Raw genomic sequence first — 16,438 nt, 5'->3', positions numbered from 1 at the left:
ATTATGTATGATGCAAGAATAGAAAAACCTTATAAAAAGAAAACAAAAGACCTCTCCTATTTAAAAAAATTTAAGTTATGGCAGAGTCAAATTCTAAATTTAAATTTTATTTTGGAAGCTTTTCATTTGGTTATTCATTTTTTTGTTTTAAAACTTTTAAGAAAATATGTAAACTCATGTAAACTCTAGAAAAACATAATATTGTTTGTATTTTGGATACTAACTTTACTTGTTTTAATAAAATTTATTTATAAGAACTAAACATTTTTTTGATACAAGAGTGTATAAAAAAAATGTTTACTCCTTATAAATAAATTTTAAACAATTATTTTCAAATCCTTGTGGCGAACGTGACGTCACATTAACTAACTAACGGCTACTATTATGATATGGGGGCAAACATTGCGAAAATAGTGAAAGAATGCTGTGTTTTTGAATGTACTGCCAATGTCTAAAGTCATCCGAACTTGAATTTTTGTTTTTTTCCTGCTTATCCAATTTTGAAAAGCATATTGACTGTTCCATCAGTGAATATGTTAGGTGCAAAAAAAATACAGCGGAATCATCCCAACGACATAACCGATTGTTGTCACGAAATGAAAGAAATGGAAATAAATAGATTGAACAATTCTCTTGGTATATAATTTATCTTGTTGTTTAAAATGTTTTTGTAAAAACTGTTTATGTAATAGTTGCAAATTATTTTTTTTATGCATTAAAACTAAACAATTATAAATTATGCGTTTGTTGCTTTTTTTTTTTTTTTTAGATGAAATAATGTTAAATAGCTCGTAGAGCACAAATTTTATTAATATGAAGTATCAAATTTATTTTTACAACTTTAGCTTGCTAATAAAATAGTTGAATCAGACCATATATCTTCATTTAGAAGTATCAGATTTGAAATTAAAGTCAAATTCTCCATTTAGTTATACAAACATTAACATGTATAAAGAAAAGTGTGTAACATTAACAGGTTTAGAGTTTGATGTTTTGGAAAAACTTACTATATTTGATTGCAAAAGCTAGCGATGGAAGAAATTCAAAGGAAGAAATGTATAATCAAATCATGGTATGTATAATTTAATTATACATACCATAATTACACCTTTGAAAATATTGCTTTCGTATGCAACGATGCAAAACAAACAGCAATAAATTATTTTTGGAAGTGAAAATTATTTTTTGAAATGCAAAAACAAGATCACTTGTTTGGCACTATTCCTGCAGTTTTCAAAGCAAAGTTCCCAAGATTAACATCAATGATTATTAGATTTGATTATCACTACTTCTAATCATTCACTAAAAGCCAAGAATCATGTTTTAAACTAAAACATATTTATTGTTGCATTTTTTATCTTTAGGGTTGTTCTTAGGTCACAAAAACAATCTCACAAAGTTTCTTCTTTGTTATTTATTCTGTCACATTTTAAATTACTTTTTTATTTTTCACATTAACATAATACATAAGGCATTGATGTGTAAATAATGTTTTTAACATAAATTGGTTCAATTTTCTTTAGTAGAGTTTCTGCTGTTGTCACTGGTTTTAGAGAGTACCTTCATGAACGAAGTTAAAAAGTCCTTAATGTTAAGAATTTTCTAAAAGCCAAGACGGAATATCGTTAATCTTCATACCATTTACTTTATAAATATTGTTACAATGTTATAATTCAAATTGTTATAATTCGTAATTTTGATCATTTCATTATTATACTGTGAAAAATATTTTTTATTTATAACATATTAAAAATATGCAGAATAGATATTACAATGTGGAAAATTTAAAGCAAAATGTATAGTTTTTAAATATTATTAGAAATCAATATGTAGTTTTTTTGTTTTATTTATTGACTGGTCTGTAAACTATGCAATAATTTCAAAATAATGAATTAATTGAACTCCATAATTCCTTTATGCATATTTGCACAGATTAATTGTAATTTAACGCCAAATTTTGTTCTAAAAAGTCAAGTAAAATCTCTTCAGCCTGTAATATAGATTGTTCTGTCTAATCCCAACAGATTTAAAAAAGAAATTTTATATTATAATTTATTTTTCACATATTTAGTTACATATTATAATCAGTATTAAAAAGTAAAGTAATTGTTGCGTTTAAAGTAGCAAATAATCAGTCTTCGCCTGTTCCTTGAGGTTCTTTTTTCGGACTTTCAACTGCAATCCCCGTGTAATTTATGTATTACTTATTGACGTAGGTATTTTATATTATTTATAATAAGTATTTATAATATAGTAACTTGATCAAAAGTACGTAAGACAAGTAATTTGATCTATTCCTTCAGACCGGTTGCGTGGACACAGTGGGGCAATTGCAGCAAGTACTTTAAGTACACATTTATGACTACGCAAAAAAAATTTTCTCTTTTAATTACTATGAAAGTAATTAACATCTTTCAAAGTGATTGCTGTAAAACAGACTACTTAAAGGTTAAAAAAAGGCTGCATATTAAACACGCTATTAATGTGTTTAAAAAAACCATTAATGTGTTTAAGTAAACACACTATTACTGTATTAGTGTGTTTACTTAATTAAGTAAACACACTAATAGTATTAGCGTGTTTAATCTGAATATTAATACGCTAATGAATAGTGCGCATAGTTACGCCTAATGTTTGTGTTGTTAATGACGGTTCTGTATTCTGTAAAATACACCATTTCTTAGTTTTTAAGTAGTTTCTAGACTTTTATTTTTCTAATTTTTATAGCCTGTTTTCATTTTTTAGAAGAAGTTAGAAATAAAATGTCTGGTAAAATAGTTTTTTTAGTACTTTCTAAACATGAATACTGTAATTTATCTAATCTTTTAAATATGAATACTGTAATTTAATAGTGCTAGTGTCATTTCACTTTCTTTTTTAATAAAGAACTTTCTAGGCTTTTCTAAAAGCGTTTCTACTCCACGCGGTCTTTCTTTCAAGCAAGGTCTTCCAGTCGATTAGAGCTGATAAATTTTTAGTTTCAAGTGAAACTGATGTTGTTTCATTGTTTAAAAACTAAAATTTGTTTCTTGTTCGTTGTTTTTATTTTTCTGTTTTTTTTTTTAGAAGAAGTTAAAACTAAAATGACTGGTAAAAAAAATTTTGTTAGTACAATGTTTCTTTTTTAGTAAAGTGTTTCAGTTTTGTCTTCAGTCTTTTTAGATCAATTTAAGCAAGTATTTTTCATTTTTTAGAGCAGTTAAAAGGAGCTGAAGGACTTTTTAGTAAGTATATAGTGTATAGTAGTTTACTTTTTTTTTTTTTTTTTTTTTTTTTTTTTTTTTTTTTTTTTTTTTTTTTTTGTTATTCACCTCCTCAAGGCCGAGAAGGCCACTACAGATGAGGAGGCTACTTAATAGTGGTTTTAACCCTCTCTCAACTCTATAACTCCGAAACACGAACCTTGATGAACAAGGCCGCTGCGCGGAGAAACAAGTTGAGCGCGGTACTACCAGGGGCGTTGTGGGGATCGAACTTATAGTTTATATTAGTAATAGTTTATATTACTTATAGTTTATATTAGTAACATAGTTATATTAGTTTGTTTATAGTTTATATTAGTTTATATAGTATATAGTAGTTTATTTATAGTTTATATTAGTTCAAGTTTATTTATCGTTTATATTAGTAAGTTTATTTATAGATTATAGATTAGGGTTAATGAGAATACAAATTTTTTTTTAGACAGGCTAGCTGACAGCGACTTAAGTAAGTTTTATCATTTAGATTTTATTTGAGCACAAATGTAGCATTAGCAATTTTATTGTATATAATTTTATCTCAATTTTTATTTTTAGACAGACAGGTAGAACAACTCAGTAAGGAATTAGATTTTGTAGATTTAAAAACTTCTTTTGAATATTCTTTGAAAGCATTGAATATGTTTTAGATATTTTAATAAATTTTGTCATTTAGGTGTGGTAGCATCATCAGTTGGTGCAAATAGTAATGTCTTTTAATTTATTTTAAAAAGAATCAATAAATATTGTTTATTTAAACATAATCATCAGGATAAAATAGATAAGATAGATAAAATAGCTTTTTTATTTAATATTTTTTTATTTAGTTATCACTTCAGTTGCACCAGCCACAACAGGTAACTTCGTACATTTATTTTAATATACTTGAATTACATTTGTTACTTAACTTTTCAAGCAATAAATATTGTTTATTTCAACATTATCGTCAAGATTATATAAATAAACTTTTTATTTGATAATTTATTTTAGTTGCTTCTGGATCAACTTTAAATAATGGTAACTCATTAATTCATATTTTATTATAGATAAATGTAGATAAAAAAATGTAAGTTAGAAATTTTTGTAGATTTAAAAGCAGTAAGCTTTTTTCTAAAGGTTCTTTCTATTTTTGGATTAAATCCACTATCACTACATTTGTTCTATGTTTATATAATGTACTTTAATAATTTTTGTCATTTGAAAAAATATATCTATGTTAAATTACACCAGGTTGTAGAAAATAGTTATAGTTTAATGATAAGGTTGTAAACTGTTAGAGCAGATTATAGATCTTTGATCTATTTAATCTATTTAATAACCTACTACCAAAGGGAAAATTTACTATCAGTTTGTTTGTTTTTCTGTTTAGTTGACAACAATGAAGAGAGAGAGGTAGTATGTTTAAAAGGATTTTTATTTTTTATAAAGTAACTAAAATGTTTTTTAAAATATTGTTGTTGGCTTAAAAGTAAAACAGTAGGTTTTTATAATTTTATACAATAAGCCCAAGAACTTAGGTAATACTTAAAATTTTATTGTCAATAATAGCTTCTTATTATTTTACATCAAGTTAGTTTAATTAAAATTTATTTTTTTTAGTTGATCAAGAAAGAGCTAATAAAGGTATTAGTTATATTAGTTTAGTGAATTTATTTTTAAAAAGTTAAGTAGATATTTTAACGTCTATACATTTAAGTGGTTTTATTGTTTAGACACAGAATTGACGACTGAAATAAGTCAGTGTTTTTGCTATTAGATAATTGTTAATAGGAATTTGTTTATTTGTACTGTAACTGGAATTTTAAAACTTCAAGTACTAAAGCTTTATTTTCTTTTTTCTTTTAGGAGAGTTGGAAAAGGAGAAATGGAAAAAAAACTAAGTATAAATTATGTGATTAGTATAGTTAAATAAAGCATTTATATCTGTACACTCAGTAGTCCAAGTCAGTTGTCACATTTTAGAAATTGTCCAGGAGAGAGTAAATAGTAAAATTATTAGTCTTTATTGGCTTTTTTATTCTTGATGGTTAAATTTATGTTTTATTTAATTTGTCTTGAGGCACATGAAATATAATTTTTACAAAAATAAAAAGTTAAATAAAAAGAGTGAAATGTCATTTCTGAACTACAGACGTTTTTCCTTTGAACATTGTGGGGACACCAGACCCTTTATATTGACCAAACTTTGTTTCACATTGTTGCAGGAAAACAGTCTTTATACCTCATTTTCACAAAAAACTGGATAACCGACCTTTGTCTTCTGAGGTACAGATATTAAAGTTTTTTTTAGTTTTGGTTTAGTTTATAGTTAATTTTAGTTTAGTTTTTATTAGTTTTAGCTTCGGTTATCTTTTTTCTTACTTTAGACAACTTCATGGAAGAAATGAGGGGAATAGGTAAAAAAAATTATAGTTAAATATTTATTTATATGTAAATATAATTCTATCAATTATTCTGAGGTATATTTTTTGTCTTTAGTGTCTGGTAGAAGCATAACTGGTAGGGCTGTGTTTTAAATTTTATATATTTTTTACGGAGAAATATGTGCAATAGGTGAAAGAATTATTTAATATAAATATGACATTTTTAAACTGTTTGCATTTTACTCATATTTTTATTAAAATTAAATTTCTCACAATTTTAACTTTTTTTAGTTTACTTTTTTTTAATTTATTTTTAGCATCCTCTTTATCCTGTGAAAATGGTGAGGTTATGCTTTATATTTTGATTACAAAAAATTGTAAATATTTTTAAATTTTATTATATCCTTCTATTTGTAATTTTAGAGTCGTTAATATTTGAGGAATACAAAAGATATCGCTCCCAACACCCAGGGCCTCTCTCGGAGAGGTCCTTCAATAAGTGGCAAAGTAATGGCGGTATGGATGAGCCATCCTTAAATGGAGGGCTCATCCATACCGGGGTGTTGGGAGACACCGAAGAAAAAACAGCAACCAAAAGGTTGTAAATGTCTTCTATCAGTGAAAATATTTATAACTTTTTTGTTGCCGTTTTTTCTTCGGTGACTTATTTTTATTTTTTTTAATTTTGTAATTTTTTTTTTTTTAATTTGTAATTTCTTTTTATAATATATTGTATATTTTGTTTATTTTTTTTGGTTTATTGTTGTATATTTGGTTTATTGTTGTATATTTGGTCTTTTTTAATTAAAATTTTGTTTGTTTTTCACCAATTAAACTTAGATATAGTTAAATTGATTCACTACCCAATCATCATAATATGATGCTACATTCTATTTGTTAAAAATAATTAATTGGTAGTTTAATTTATTGAAAACACTGCTTTTAAAATTTTCTATAAGCCAAGACTATTTAGCTATATAAATGCAATTTATTTATATCTATTTGATTTTTTATTTTTAATGTTTTTAGTTTGGCTCTTTGAAGCATTTGTTTTTTTGCTTTATAATTAAAATATTTTAAATCTATTGTGATGTCTTTTATATTCAACTAAAGTTTACTAAAAGCCAACGTGAAATAACGTCGTAAAACAACACCGAGAAGTTGCATCATGACAGCAGTTTAAGTATGACAACAGGCTACCGAAAAGCAGGTAAAATGTATTCCAGTTGTTTTTTTTGTTTTGTTTTGTTTTTCTTTTATGTCTACTTATCTGTTACAATTTTTATTTTAGGTTTGTCATACGACGCATTAATGCAATATAAAAGATCAAAGTTTACATATTTTTTACAATTTGTTATACACATGTTTGATTGTAAATCAACTTTTTTTTGTTTGAAACGTATTTGTACTCAATTGCTTAGTTATTTATAATAAATTTATTTAGTTGTGTGCATTTATCGTTTTAAAGACAATTTCCTTTTTTAAAGAAACATGTATCAAGGGGATACCAAAAAATTAATAACTCATAAATAATTTACGTTCACTTCATATTAATCTTATTAAAGTTCATGTTATAAAAAATATAACAAGAATTTAGCTTTAATCTTTCGTCAATTTAAGGCATGATGAAGTGTTATTATTTTGTAACTAAAAACGTATTGTGTTGAGCTTAGTAATGTCTGGGAAAATGGTTCTGACATGATCTATGTCAGTTGTAAATTACTCAAATAACGTTAAATAATTGGTAAATTAATTTATTTTAATTTTACAGATGGTTTAATTTTTTAATTTGAAGGTGTTTTTCTTACAGGGTATTAGTTAAGGTTTCGCAACTTTAAATTGTGGAAAACAGTCACTATAAATTAAGTAACAGACCGACCGTAACCCGTATTACGGGTTGCTTTCTGCTAGTATAATATTAACCTAATATAAAATTTCCTGTAATAAAATTTATTAATTGTATAAAAAGCTTATCTATTAAATCTAACTTATTTTGATAACGTTCAGTAGCTTCTTTTGATAGTTTTTCTTGATAATAATAAGACATTTTCAAAGCGCTTAAGTAATGTTGTACTGAAATCAACCCGTTTGTTTACCCCCATATCATAATGGTAGATACTTTTATTTTTTAATTACGCAATGATCACGTGGTTTTTTCGCCGAGTGTATATATATAAAATGCATAATTTTCAAATCTTTCATATTTGTTTGTATTATAACTAAAATTCTTAAAACTTTAATGCATATTCTCTAAATATTTTGTAAAATTTTTCAAAAATAACTATTTTTTTCAACCGAAATTTTGATTTTTACTGAATTTACAAAAAGTTCCGAAACCTAAATTTCGGTATTGGTTTAAATTGAAATAAATAAAGCATAGCATAAAAATATGTGCAACTATATTAATTGTAGTATTGGGATTTTTTCTATTTCAGCAGGCCACTTTTTTTTCATTTCACTAATCTTTTCTAACTTTTCACGAAACTCTTTCATATTTCTTTGTATTATAAGTAACTAAAATTTTTTATTTAAAACATTTATGATTTTGCATTTTTATTTTCTAGTTTTTAAGTAAGGGTAGGGGAGGAGGATGAAAGAATGGACACATCCTCCTGCAACTCTAAGATTTTGGTCAGGTCAGGTTATCCGGCAATTGGTAACGTGTAACCCAGTACAACCTGTTTCATGTTCTGCTGCCTTGTAGGATAAGCTTTTTAAAGCAAAGGCATGGAAAAGCCAACTATGACTTTTAATATCAATATTAAAAAACATATTTTTTGAAATTTAAGATAAAAGTTTTTCTTATATATTTAAACAAAAAACATCCTTACTTCAAAATATTCTTTGCCAAAAGCCGTGGCCGTTTTCTTTAATCTTTTTTTGGTTAACCAATGAAATATATGAGAACTTATTTCCTCATCTGACATTTTGATCAAATTTAAATTTTAACAGTGCACTATAATATATACCTTTTTGAGAACAATGAGATAAAAAATGTTCTATTCTTTAACAAATACGTCACATTTAATTACTTTTGACGTGTAGCTGTAATTCGATATTTTTGGTGCACCTGTAAGTCAGTTTGATGGTGTTTCGATTGAATAGTTTACTTAGGGGGTGGGAAAGTGTTTGTCGATTAAGTTTAGGAAGATATGTCCGACATTGGTAGAGACGCTTTTACTGTAAAGGGGGTTAAACCATATTATATTTCTTTTTCTTGTCTTTTTTTCTCTTATTTGGGGTTTATACTTTAAATTAAAATTAGTGAAGCCATTTCTTCTTAGTTCATCTTCATATTCTGGTATAGATAAATTAAATTTTTTTTCATTCGAGGAATTTTGTGATAATCTGTTGTTGATAGAGTTGGGAATTTGCTTTATTATTTGCGGTTTAATTTTGAGTTTAATTTTGCTGTGAGCATATATTCAGCAAGAGTGCTCGATAAATTATATCAGAGCTATTTTGTAACTGATTTTTTGACGAGATTAAATAAAAATAACTACATGATTTTTACTACTAAAAGTTTCATGCGTTTAACAATCATCAGGTAAAAAAGACATTGTTTTTTTCGTTAAAAAATATACTCAATAAACATCGTGTTTACTTGGGCATCGTGTTTATTTGGGCTTATTAAAAACGACTGAAAAAAACAAAAAAAAGTCCTTAAAACTATTTCGGGGTAGTACTGCCCCCCCCCCCCCCCATACAATTTTTATTACTACGGCCCTGTGCTGCACCATCAAATTCGTCGAAATTTGTGATCACAATGGGATTTGTAAACTTTAAATTTCAATAAATTACAATCTAAATAAAAATAAAAAACTAAATAGCAATAATTAAATGGAAGTTGCTTAAATGGAAAAAATTATAAAAGTTTAAAAAATGATATGATATTAGTCAAACCATGAAATAATTCTTTACAATTGACGCAAACGCGTCAATTGTAAAGAATTATTTTTATTAAAATTTTTTTTACATAACAGGTGATGAAATTTAACTCTTAATGATTATTTTAGTGTCAGTTTTATTCTTTGAAACCGCAATTGACGTCGAAAACTTGATATTTAATAAATAGAAATATTTAAACCAGTTTGTACGTAATGTGAGCGTTATGCGTATTATCTGTGTGGCAAGTAGCTGATTAAGAATAAACCGCATTACCTATAAAAATTATTCTTAACCATATGCTCGAAATTGAAAAAAATAGTTTTAACTTTAAAATAAAAAAGATTGTAAAATCTAAAAATACAAAAAATACATTATATGTACAAAAAAACTAATTTAAAGAAAAATAAATTCAATATCTTTAATATCAAACTTTATATATAAAAAAATATTCAATTTTTAAAGTTTTCTTTCTTCAGAAAGCAGTTGACATATTTTTAGATATGCCTACTGTTTTTTTGTATATTTTTAGTATTATTAATTTTTTTTAAAAATTTTAATACTTCATAAGAAATGCTGTCAAAAAAACTGCTGTTGAAAACAGTTACTGTCAAAAAAAAAAAACGCGTCAAAAATAATATTTCAAAAGTAAAGCGTCAAACAAAGAATTAGAGGTTCACCTGATTCGTTTTTTCTTTTCAATTAAATAATAAGATAAAACATGCATTCAGTCTTTTAGTTGTTGTGATCAACGTTGGTCGAATACCTTTCAAGAATAAAGATTCTTAGTGAAGAACTAAATAGAAAATCATAAAGGCAGACAGTAATAAAGCTTCATTCGTGTTTTTATAATGATATCAATTATTTTTAATACATATACTTAAATATATTTAGTTACAGGGTCGGGCTGAACTGAGGGACCTAAGAGGGGGGGGGGGGTGATATAGTTGGAGCCCTTATGGGAGCAAAAAAATTAGCAAAAATAAATTAAACCTTTAATCGCATTGTTTTTTTTTAGGGGTATAGGAAATTTCTAATAAGGTGTATATAAATTTCCATATTTTTCACCATGCACTCCGTCCGTTAATTTATTTGATAAGTTTAAAAAAATTTATACAAAAGGTTTTAAAAAGTGCCTAAAATGGATTTATGATTATGGTAACCAAATACGATTCGGATTTTTATTGTTTAAAGAACATAGCTATTAACACAAAATTTAAAATCAAAAAATTTAACTTAGTTTTATAATATAATGTTATATATTTTATTTTATTATAATATAAACTTTATTATATTATACATAAAAAAATTTGAATTTTTTTTTTTTATTAATTCTTTTTTTAAAATTTGTTTAAAATTAAATAACGAAGAACCGGACAAGTTCATGAAATTAAACTGATCAGTCATTATCTGTAAAACAGGTTAACGCCAGAAAGGGCATCCTGTTGTAAAAAAAATGTACTTAAATTCTTCCCTAATGTCAAATAATGGGCATTATGAAACCTTTTAAAATTACACAAGTGTTATAACGTGGAAGTTTAAACTTCAAAAGACAAAACAAAAAAACAGAAAAAAAAATAAAAAAACAAGTAGCTTTTTAAAAGAAAAAAGAAATCAACATTAATATGAAGTTTTAGAGAATTTCATTCAACTTTAATTTATATAGCTTACTTAATACTCAATAATTAATTTTTGAGTTACCTAACGGTTATCGGAAGTTACTCAATTTATATTGTTTTACTCAAGAAATACATTACTCGAGACAAAAAACTTATACAATTACAATTTTATAATGAGTAGGACGAGCCTAACTTTTAATAATTTTTTTTTAAAATTACTTAGGTTTTTTTTTTTAGTTTTTTTATATATGTTTTTTATATAGCAATTTTTTTTTTCTTGTATTTTTTTATTTAATTTTTTGTATTTTTTTGTTTGTTGGATTTTTTTGTATTATTTATTGTTTGATTTTTTTGTAATTTTTGTTTGATTTTTTTAAATTTTTATTGTTTGCTTTTTTTTTTAATTTTTATTGTTTGATTTTTTTGTAATTTTATTGTTTGATTTTGATTTATTATTTGTCGACCTTTAATATATTTGTAATTTTAATTTTTTTTATGGTTACATTTACACTTAAATTTCGTTTTTAAAATGTTCTTTGCGATAGTAGTTTATATCAAATTATACAAGATGATTTTTTTGTGGGTTTTATTCTTAAGACTAAACTTTTAAATATATTTTTTATTTTTATTTAAATGCGGCCGTGCCGCAGTGGTTAGGCGCTTGCTTTATATGGAGGAGATCGATGTTCGAAACGAGCTCTGGATATAATTTCAGATTTTGAACGTTTTCTAAACATTTAAAGTTTTTTTTTAATGTAAGATATATAAAAATGTCTTTTGGGTTGCTTGTTTTGGCAAAGTTATTGTTATAAGTTTTGCGTCATTTTACTAGGTGTTAATAGGCAATCTTGTGGATTGCCTATTAACACCTAGTAAAATGACGCAAATTGCCTTAATTTGTTTTATGTTTAATAAATAAACAAGCTATTGTAGTAGGGGAACACGGGGTAAGATGGCGAATGGGTCAAGATGACTTTCCATAAAACAACTCAACAAAAAAACTTAAAAATGGGTGAAAACGAAACTGTATTTCCATTTTGTATTTCAAAATGCCAATTGGTTTTTTAAAATATTATTAACGCAACTTTATGCGCATAAGTTTACTTTTTGCGCTCAAAAATAAATACCTTGCTTCCGGTTATTCAAAATGAATGGTGTCCTTCAGGTGAAACTTTTTTAGAAATATTTTTTGTGGAGCGTGTTTATTTTGTGTTACTTTAGTTAGAGTAGTAAGTATTGTTCAAATTTTTATAAAATTGGAGGCAGAATTTGCAAAATAAGTCATCTTGCCCCGGTCACGTGACCAGATAACAAATTTATGAACATATTAATTTAAATTTTATTTCAAATTTTTCAATTTGCTAATTAAAAATCAATGCTGGCAATGAATTATTATGATATCATGAACACACTGACAAAGCATTACTGTTTCATGACTGATAGTTTTAGAATAACTCAGGCTTTTCAAAACGTTCGCCATCCTGCCCCGTGTTCCCCTAATAAGGTAAAACGCATGCTGTAAACGGGTAAAATGGGAACATTTGCGCTTTCAATTTAAAAAATACTTTAAATATAATTTTTTTAAATTATTTCTATTTTCTTTGTTTATAAACACAATGTTTTGTTTCTTTTTTAAAATTTTTTTTTTTTAAAACGTTTTCAAACGTTTAAGTATTTAAAAGGTTAAGCGTGTAGAAATGATTTATAGTAAATTTTTTAGTAAATATAAAGCACAATTAAATGCAAATTTTAAATGTATTTCTTTCTTTTAAGAGAAGCCTATCCTAAATATGGCTTCTAAGGTGCTTAAAATGTTTTATAAAAAAATTCCCGCGTAATTGCGCCCCTAAAGTGAAAAAACGTAAAAACTACCCGGGTCCTCCATAAAAGACATATAAAGACTTATTGTTCGTCAAAATAATTCCCCTTACCCATAATAACTTGCGAAATGTTTTTTTTTATATAGATAAAGATCTAACATCTGCTGGTAGTTGTGAGGCAAATTTGTTTATTAGCAGCTATATTGCATACTTGTGAAAAACGCAAAACCTCAAAAAACTACATAATTACTTTATCGCTTATTTAACGAAATGTTTTGCTAGTATTCAAATATGGCTTCCACAAAAAATCTCATCTATGTATTTATATATCATTGATTTTTCTGGAACACATAAATTTTTATAGTAGTTCTCAAAAAATTTTTAATTTCAATTTTTAGAAAAAATAATAATTTGGAAGTCATATAAAGTATGGACACTATTACAAATACGTCTAATAATTCAAGAAAAGACATCTATTCTGTTATTATTAATAATCTGGAAAAATACCTATCCAACTATTTTGGGCGCTAATTTACATCTCTACCCCCCCCTATTTTTATTTTTGATTATGATAGAGAATTTTTTCCTGATTAAGAATCGAATAAAAACATAGACCTGAAAACCAAAGGGAAGTTCTCTAATTTAATGTTAAAGTGTCAAAAAATTATACCAAAAACGCTAATATTCGCCATCTTTTTTGAAATATGACTAAGTTATAATTAAGGCGGTAAACATGAACTTAATCATTAAAAAAACTTGATAGCCCGGTTTTTATTCCGCTAAAACATTCTCTGGATAAATTTGTTGTGTATTTTCTTTTTATTTTAGTATTTTTTTCTTTAAAAAACTTCGAATTTCAATAAGTTTTATTTTTTATTTTCAGATTATACACATATTTTTTTGAATATATTAATACTTTAGATAGACAAATGTTACTATATACAAAAATAATAATCAAACGGGATATTCATCTACAACTTGGTTCTAAAAGTGAAAATAAGAATGTTCTTTAAAACGTTGCACCCACATGAATTCTGACAAATAATCGGGAACCATTTCTCTATTTGTGGGTCCAAACATAGCTTTAAATTTGGCTTTGCTTCTTTGCCACATTGCCTCAACCCTGTTTGTTGTAACATTTGTTGCAGGATCAACAAAATTTAAAGTATGGTTTACTGAACCATGTTGAAAACCTTGCGCTGCTAAACCTTGGTATGATGCCCACATATCGCTCCATATTTCAGTTCCTAGACGAATCCATTGTATAATGATGGGTAATATGGTTGCTGCATCGCGGTGCGCTACAGGAATGAGTAACCCTTCTTTAGTTGCTATATCGTAAGCACCAAAAATCCATTGATCTTCTTTAATTCTACCTCTGTTGTATTTCCTTCATGAAAAAAGTGATTCATCTATTTCCACTATTAAACCTGGCCCTCCTAATTGCACACGGTTGCTAAGGAAATAAGTAACAGCAATATCTCTACAAAATTGATTCGAATCAACTACAGTTTTATTGCTACCAATTTCTAAATCCTTTTGTATGTCTTCTACTGAAAGGCCACGACTTTTTCCGGCACTACGAGTCCAAATATAAGTAATACCTATTATTTGCCAAAGTTTCAGTTGAGATCTTTCAAAAAAACTTCCAACACGAATACTTATTTTCTGTTTGCATTATTTTTGCATGCATCTTCAAATCTTTCCATCGACATTATAACAATTTTGTTCGTTGCACTGGATGTTACATCGAGGACAGATCATATTTATAGCAAGTAAACCAAACTCCCTGCACCACCGGTGCACAGTGGGCCAGAATGCACTTTTACTGGACAAAATTCATAACTAATTTAATATTAAAGCTATATTCACTAAAATTAGTATGAGTACTAATATGATGTCTGCGCTTTTTATGAAGGTAATATTTTTTTATTTCGTTGCTATGGATACCTAAATTAAGTATGAGTACTAATATGATGTCTGCGCTTTTTATGAAGGTAATATTTTTTTATTTCGTTGCTATGGATACCTTTATTTTGCTTAGCAACAACCTACTTTTGTTATCTGCAGATATTTTATAAGTGCTATATTCACTAAATTTGGCATGAGTACCAATATGAGATCACACTTCTTACAAAAGTGATAATTTTTTAAATTTAGTTGTTATGGATACTTATATTGCTTAGTTACCGGATACTTTCCTTAGCTACAAAGTGGTAAATTGATATTTGAATATCTTATCGGATTTTTGACCCACCTATATTGAATAAAAATTGAGTATTTAGGTAAATAATGTTTTAGGAATAATAAAAGCAAAAAATAGTGCAAGAAAACGTTATCAATTTTAAATTACATCAAAAAATTATAAAACAATAATATCGTTTGAAGATTGTTTAAGTAATTGTAAAACATCTGAAGGAAATGTTTTATGATTTGTTTGGTGTGATGTTGATTTACGCAATGATGAAATAACAGGATCACTGGAAACTAGGAGTCTATTGATAAGATCAGTATTTGTTGCTTTTCTGGATGTTTTTCGGCTGAAATTTTCGCGATAAGATTTTATTTTAAGTCTTTATTTCTAGCCTCTTGAGCTTCCTCTGACATAAGTCCGATGGGTAATGTAAGGCTTTTAATTATGTCATGTCCATGTATCAATACTTTGTGAACTGATTGAGCCATGTAATACCATGGATAAAGGGACACATATAGTCTAAAAGTGTCAAAACAATAATCCTTGAACTTTAAGCAGTCTGTTTCATATCCTGAAGAGAGCGTTACCAAGATAATGTAAAATCTGAATATAAGGTTTTGGTCAATACCCAGAATTTCAGCTGTTTGTTCATATGCTGCAAAAGCACGCCTTGAGGTATTGCCATCATTACTTGTTCCAGAACCACCTCTTTTAGGGAAATCAATAACAAGTCCCATTTTGTTCATAAAATCAGTCTGAATCTTTTGTTTAGCTACAGATGCCTTTTCTTTGTGTTCTTTAGATCTTGCTTGCCACTTTCTTGTTTCTTTTTTATATGCAATGTGCAATAACATCTCAAAAAATCGAATCCATGCATGAAGACTGGAAAGACCATATTTGAACTCTCTGTTAGTATAATCTATATTAAGGATATCAAGACTATTCATATTTTTTGGAGAGACACCACACACTGAACAGCATTGGTATGAGTTATTTTTTTCAGATAATATTGTTTGAACCTTCCCATCAATCATTGTAAGTTCAATAATACAATTCACTTCAATAGAAGATCCGCAAACCTCTAATAAAATCATACCCAAGCTTTCTATCTCACTTTTAATGTACTGATCTTCTTCAATCACAGATTCCTTGGATTCCATTTTGTATGCAAATCTTATGGGTCTACAATAGGCTGTGGAGGACGACTTTTGATTTCTCCAAATAGGCACCTTTTCGTTGCTGTTGTTAAATCCAGTCAAATCCAATGGGACAAGACAAGTAATAAATAATGATTCTTCACGCTTTAAATCTCTGTTAA

General features: G+C 26.8%; 1 protein-coding gene across 9 annotated transcripts; it reads left to right on the top strand.

Moving 5' to 3' along the window:
* Positions 1–274: 274 nt before the first annotated feature.
* Positions 275–7,055, top strand: LOC136075111 (uncharacterized). 9 transcript variants are annotated; one of them, XM_065787411.1, is made up of 12 exons: positions 280–636; positions 3,916–3,945; positions 4,067–4,096; positions 4,230–4,256; positions 4,609–4,631; positions 4,839–4,862; positions 5,085–5,119; positions 5,606–5,635; positions 5,718–5,738; positions 5,920–5,943; positions 6,716–6,812; positions 6,894–7,055. In XM_065787411.1, exons 1-9 carry the CDS (start codon positions 534–536, stop codon positions 5,725–5,727), a joined length of 312 nt encoding a protein of 103 aa, XP_065643483.1. In that variant the 5' UTR covers positions 280–533; the 3' UTR covers positions 5,728–5,738; positions 5,920–5,943; positions 6,716–6,812; positions 6,894–7,055. The 9 variants fall into 9 exon arrangements, 4 of the variants coding, with proteins under 4 accessions (XP_065643483.1, XP_065643482.1, XP_065643481.1 ...); XM_065787410.1 differs by having other exon boundaries at positions 5,718–5,943; XM_065787409.1 differs by having other exon boundaries at positions 5,718–5,943; positions 6,026–6,812.
* The last annotated feature ends 9,383 nt before the right edge of the window (positions 7,056–16,438 follow it).

The sequence above is a fragment of the Hydra vulgaris genome, chromosome 01 (genome assembly GCF_038396675.1).
Source record: "Hydra vulgaris chromosome 01, alternate assembly HydraT2T_AEP".
Taxonomy (NCBI): domain Eukaryota; kingdom Metazoa; phylum Cnidaria; class Hydrozoa; order Anthoathecata; family Hydridae; genus Hydra; species Hydra vulgaris.
This window is presented reverse-complemented; position numbering and strand designations above follow the sequence as displayed.